The sequence below is a fragment of the Nicotiana attenuata genome, unplaced genomic scaffold (assembly GCF_001879085.1).
Source record: "Nicotiana attenuata strain UT unplaced genomic scaffold, NIATTr2, whole genome shotgun sequence".
NCBI classification, from domain to species: domain Eukaryota; kingdom Viridiplantae; phylum Streptophyta; class Magnoliopsida; order Solanales; family Solanaceae; genus Nicotiana; species Nicotiana attenuata.
Window position 1 is genome coordinate 88,204 of NW_017671438.1, and position 6,037 is coordinate 94,240.

At 37.9% G+C, this 6,037-nt stretch overlaps 1 protein-coding gene across 1 annotated transcript; it reads right to left on the bottom strand.

Moving 5' to 3' along the window:
• Positions 1-332: 332 nt before the first annotated feature.
• LOC109208302 (probable protein phosphatase 2C 23) lies at positions 333-3,439 on the bottom strand. The gene is made up of 4 exons (XM_019371388.1): positions 2,167-3,439; positions 1,349-1,462; positions 941-1,205; positions 333-641 (listed from the first exon to the last, which is right to left on the bottom strand). Exons 1-4 carry the CDS (start codon positions 3,436-3,438, stop codon positions 526-528), a joined length of 1,767 nt encoding a protein of 588 aa, XP_019226933.1. The 5' UTR covers position 3,439; the 3' UTR covers positions 333-525.
• Between the last annotated feature and the right edge of the window lie 2,598 nt (positions 3,440-6,037).

Below are 6,037 nucleotides of genomic sequence, written 5' to 3' on the forward strand. Positions count from 1 at the left end.
ACAGAAGAATTATTTGTGACCCACTTAACATATATAGCGTTTTAGTAAAAAACGCTATATATATAGCGTCTTTTTGAAAGACGCTATACATACCTGGCCAAACGGCCGTTAAAGTACAGCGTCTTTTAAAAAGACGCTATATATAATTTTGGTCACTAACTTTTTTCCCCACACATTTCGGTCATTTGAGTCCAAAGGAGCCACATTTTGGTTCCGAATTAACCAAAAGTGTCCCCCCCTCCCCCCACACCAAAAAAAATGACCAAATACTGAGTGACTACCTGGACTACGTACTGAAATCACAATGTCAAAAAGAAGCAGGGGGCCGGTTAAAATTTATCGGTACCTTTACAATCAGTAAGCAGAAGTCATAGCCTCAATCTTATGTAAAAGCCTAACTTGTGTACTATACACACTACAGCCATAATGGAAGCAAATATTAACAGCAAAATGTATTGATCTTTCCTATATATTTCCTTTCTTTTCGGAGGGTGAGAGTTCAAAAATTCTCTTAGTATTGCTAATTTAGACAGATGATCGCCATATTTTTCCTTCGAAAGATATAATGATAATCGAGACATCATCATGGTACTGTCGACGATCTCCAGGTGGTATGTCAAGTAACTCATGGAAATTCATGCCTGCAATATCCGAAAATAAAGCTCTTGAGTTGAATGCCTATGAAAAATTAGTACTTAGAGATTAAGTACAAACGAAGGGAGCCTTGGAGCAACAGTAAAGTGGTCTCCGTGTGACGTATAGGTCACAGGTTCGAGCTGTGGAATCAGCCACTGATGCTTGCATCAGGATAGGCTGCCTACATCACACCCCTTGGAGTGTTGCCCTTCCCCGGACTCTGCGTGAATGCGGGATGCTTCAAGCACCGGGTGCCCTTTTTTTTATTATAGATTTAAGTACAAATATGGTGTTATGCAATTACCAGCTTTCTTAGCAGCTCTGAATAACACTTGTTCAACAAGATGTTGAGATGGATCTCCCTCAGGGAATATAGACATGAAGTTTTCAACTTCAGAGACTGCTTCTTCATTGGTGAAGTATTGGTAAAGCCCATCAGAAGATAAGATCAAAAATCTGTCTCTAGGGCCAAGCTTATGGTGGTAAACTGATGGTAAACAGTTGATATAAGGATAATTTCCAATATAGTCAATTCTGAACATCTCTAGTAGTCCATTGTTCCATTTGGGCTGTATCAAACAAGTCGAAAAGACATAAACATAAGCGCGTGAAAACTTAGAGAAATGTATTTAGTTCAGGTTAAATGCAGTAGCAAAACAGTAACAAGTTACGAGCATAGAGGCAAAACGTGTAACATTAAGCTTAAAATTACCTCTTTGAGATAACCTGCCCCGAAAGCTCGAGTGACCTTCAGGGAACCCTTCACTCTATCATTTTTAATGACAGAAGCATCATCAGGATGTTCATTTCTAATCCTGAGAACTTCCTGCAACAATTCATAAGACAAGCCCAAGAATTAGTATATGAAACAAGGGAAGACAACGACGACAACAATGACATACCCAATATAATCCCACAAGTAGGGTCTGGGGAGCTAAGTTGCTCGGACACAGGTGTGGGTGTCCGACATGGATGCGGATCTAGAGGTCGAATCCTTCGAGATGTAAATTCTAAGATACAGAGATACGGATCCTAGTACGGATACGGGTGTGAGGATCTTAAATTCAAAAAAATAAAAAAAAATCTCTAAATTATGAGAATTTTTGTGTAATACTTACGTATAGCTTGTAAAATATGGATTTCTTTTTTATTCTCAAGTTGTAGATAAGTAAAAAGATTGATTTCCTAGATAAGGTATGTTATTTTCTTCAAATTTACCATAGCTTTGGCTCTGATTTCGGTAGTCAAATCGTATCTCGTCTCGAATTTTTTCGTCTGTCATGGTCAAAGTACCCAAAATTGTTTGACCAAATCCGGTACGGATCCTATACCCACACCCATACTAGTGTCGTGTCGATTAGGGTGCGACACCTAAACTGCCGTGTCGGAGCAACTTAACTGGGGAGGATAGTGTGTACGCAGACCTTACCCCTATCTAGGGAAGATAGAAAGGCCGTTTCCGATGGATCAAAACAGGGGAAAACAAAATCTTGACGATATTTGTCTATGTAGACAGGCTAGAATTTTTACCTCTTTAACAGATGTGGTATGATCCATGGTGAGTTGACAAGAAGTAAGGTTAGATTCAACTCGACATAGTGCATCAGTGCTATTTAAAGTCTCCTCGTTTACCCATTCCAATTTGCCAATTGAAGGATGGGATTCAGGATTTTGAGCTAAAATTGCTCTGCTATCTCCAACATTCATGAAGTAAACATCCTTACCATTCAACAACATTACTAAAACACAAGATCCCATTAAAGCCAGCTCAGGATTCTCCTTCACCATTCTATCAGCCATCTCCAAATACGACGCCTCAGTTTTCCTCAACGCCTCTGATAACGCCTTCAAGATATCAAAATGGTCAATACCTACTACTCCGTTTGTTCCTAAATTGTTCAACTTCTCGTCAAATTCTTGACTCTGATGTACCAATGGAACAGTGTCATTATTCGTCGAATCCTCAGAGATTTCTAACTTGTTATTCCAGAGAAATCCTTTGAGCTCTTTGATGACATTTGAATAGAGATTGTTTAACAGAAAATCAGTAGCATCAGGTCCATTAAATCCATCATAAATCCCAACAAAAACCCAATCATGTTCTTCAGAAACCACTATATGTACTCTGTCTTCCCCTGCTTTCCCCTGAGCCCACTGTACATTTCCGTCAACGTCATCAGCCAAATTAACTTGGCAATTAATTTTATTCTTCTTCTCTATAAAACTCATTTCTTCAATCCCCAGAAAGGAGCTTGACAAAACTTTCCTCAAACTTCTAACTAAATCCAATTTGTTAGACTTGGATTTCTCCAAAGGGAGGGATATGAAGCCCCGCTCAATTGGGCCAGAGAGAAATCCCCTCTCGGTCGGACCAGAGCCCGAGCAAGAAACTCGGGGAATCAGGCCCGACCGAACAGAGGCTATTGATCTTCCGGGGATAGGCTGAAGAGGAATAGAAGAGAATAAAGGAGAGCTTTCAAAAGCTGAAGACGATATGTCAGTATAAGGGCAGAAGTCGAAAAGTGCAGTAGAGAGAGGTGTGGAAGCGTTAGCCGATATGGAAGCGCCGGAGATGGTGCGAAACACCGTGGTTTGGCTGCTGTTAGTAGAGGAGGAGGAGGAGGAGGAGGAGGAGGAGGAGGAGGAGAATTCATCGGAGAAAGAAGGGTCTGGCCGGATGTAGCAAAATGAATGGCCTAAACCGACGTCGTCGAGATTCACGGCGATATCGTGGTGTCTTTTCGAGATTTCTCCAACATCTCCGGCGAAACAGAGCTTCAATTTTCCCATCCCATTACCCATTTGGAGAGAACGACACTATGTTCTTTTCAGATGTTTATTGGAGTGAATATGATTTATTTTTTTGGTTCCTACTAATATAAAGCATACTGCATTTAAAAGAAAGGAAATCCTCATTAACAAAATCATAAAGACGGAGATATCTAAAGCTGGTTGTCATTAATGGTTTTAACCATTGAGATTTAAGAAGAAAGAAAGAGCTAAAGTTTGAATTTAAATAGAGAATAAGAAGGCACACAAGGGAGGAATTAGGAATATATAGGTTGAAAATATCAGGTGGTTTAAGTTTTAGTAGTATTTAAATTCAGAAAAGGTAGAAAGAGAGAGTGGGGAGAGAGATGGAAGAAGGTAGTTGACTTTTGAGTTCTGATACAAAAGTTTAAGGTATTAGTCGAAGGCCTAAAAATGCCACTCAACTTTGAGAAATGGTCTATTCATGCCATCCGTTAAAAAAATGCTCATTTCATGTCACTGCCATTAAAGAAATAGCTTATCCATGTCATTATTGACTAACGGCAGTGGCATGGATGGGCTAAATAAAAATTGAGCTGTTAGTCAATAATGGCATGGATGAGCCATTACTTTAACGACAGTGGCATGAAATGATCATTTTTTTAACGGATGATATGGATAAACCATTTTTGAAAATTGAGTGGCATTTTTAGGCCTTTTCCGTTCCCTGTATATGTTTCTTGGGGTGGGCGTTGACATTGATTGTTTTAACATTTGGTTTGGTGTTCTTTTGTGAGTTTTGAGTAAGAGTTAAGCTGTGCGATTTTTTAAATATTTGACAATTTTTGAAGTCAGAAATGGAACTTGAGATCATTATTGGAGCCACACTCGCAGAGGGTCGCATGGTCTATTATGGGCTACTGTGCTTTTTTACGAAAGATCAACTGGAACGAATGATATTGGTAAATAGCCATTTTTTCGGTCGGTTATTAGAATTTATTCATATTTTAAATCGTTTTGATAAAGTAGTTAGTACTTATTTATGCGGAAATACAAATTTAGATATAAATACTCCTATCTAAAATACGGAACAAACTCCAGGATTGGACTTTGAATATTTATAAGTTCAAAATTCAATAATTGTTCCCGGAATTTTAATGACCTGAAGCAGTAGATTTCAATTGTTAAAGCATAATGTGAATTTCAAAAACTATGAATCGTTCCTAGATTTTTCTGGATTTTGCACTAGTAAATGTACAAAAACCAATAATTTTTCGTGAATTTTGTATTTAAAGGTTAAAAATTACTGACGTATAATGTGAATTCAAAAATCATAAATTGTTCCTCGATTGTCCTAGATTTTGTACTAGTAAAGGTTCAAAAATCAATAATTTTTTCTGAATTTTGTATTTGAAGGTTAAAAATTGTTTAAGTATAATGTGAATTTAAAAACCATGAATCATTCTGGATTTTGCACTAGTAAAGGTTCAAAAACTAAGAATCGTTCATGGGGTTGAGATTTTGTACTAGTAAAAGTTGAAAATTGCTAGATTTTGAAAATTTTAACATTGTTTACTGGGATTTCACATGTCAAAATTTCGAATTCTAGTACTGGTTACTGGAAAACTGTTCTGTATTTTAGTGGGGGAAAATACGTCAAGTTAATAAATCAGCGACTACTTTATCATTACAATTTAAAATCTGGCTAAACTCTAATAGCCGCTCCAAAATATGGTCAACCCAACTAACTTTTACTGTCTATTTGCATATATTCTGTTGGAGTGATGTGTATATACATTAGTTAGTAATAGGGGTTAATTTGTACATATTAGAAGTTAGTGGTAGTCATTTGTTATTTAGCATAGTGTTAACTAATTAGTGGATAGTTAGTTATAAATATCTATATAAGGGTTCATTTTCAGTTACTGAAGAACCGACATTTCTTCTCTCAAGGTCGATCTTCAATGGCAGAAATCTAACATGGTATCAGAGCGGAGAAGATCGATCCTCAGTGTTCTCGTTCAAGTTCGTTAGGTAAAGTTGAGTTTAACGCAGAGCTTTCAATTTTCCTTCTTATTAGTTGTTAGCTTGATTGTTGCATTGAATTGATCGTCAATGGCGACGGAGAAGATCCACCACACACATGCACTGTTTCTTCAGCCTTCGGACACACCAGGCTTGGTGTTGATTCCAGGTGTTGATTCCAATTCAGCTCACAGGCTCTGAAAATTATGGCCAATGGAGCAGATCGATGAAGCTGGCTCTAAAGGCTAAGCGAAAATTAGGGTTCATCGACTGCAAAAAGGAGTCGTTTAAGGATGCTCTCAATGAGGAATGGGAGACCTGTAACGCAATAGTGCATTCCTGGATTATGAACTCAGTTTCAAAGGATCTTGTTAGTGGAATCATATATGCATCTGATGCGCATACTGTATGGGAAAACCTTAAGGAGCGATTGGATAAAGTGAATCGAGTAAGGATTTTCCAAATACACAGAGCAATTTCAAGTTTATCACAAGGAGCTGACTCTGTTGCTGTCTATTTTACTAAGCTGAAAGAGCTTTGGGCAGAGTAAGATGTGTTGGTACCTTCGCAAAATTGTGGTTGTGCAAGGGCAAAGGAACACACAGTTCAAATGTATCAACAACGA

Bases quoted from the DNA above. Each gene is read 5' to 3' on its own strand.
- LOC109208302 (XM_019371388.1), bottom strand. From the start codon at position 3,438: ATGGGTAATGGGATGGGAAAATTGAAGCTCTGTTTCGCCGGAGATGTT. The intron at 1,463-2,166 runs GTAAAAATTCTA...GAATTGTTGCAG, and splicing joins ATACCACATCTGTTAAAGAG to GAAGTTCTCAGGATTAGAAA. The intron at 1,206-1,348 runs GTAATTTTAAGC...TGTTTGATACAG, and splicing joins GGGCAGGTTATCTCAAAGAG to CCCAAATGGAACAATGGACT.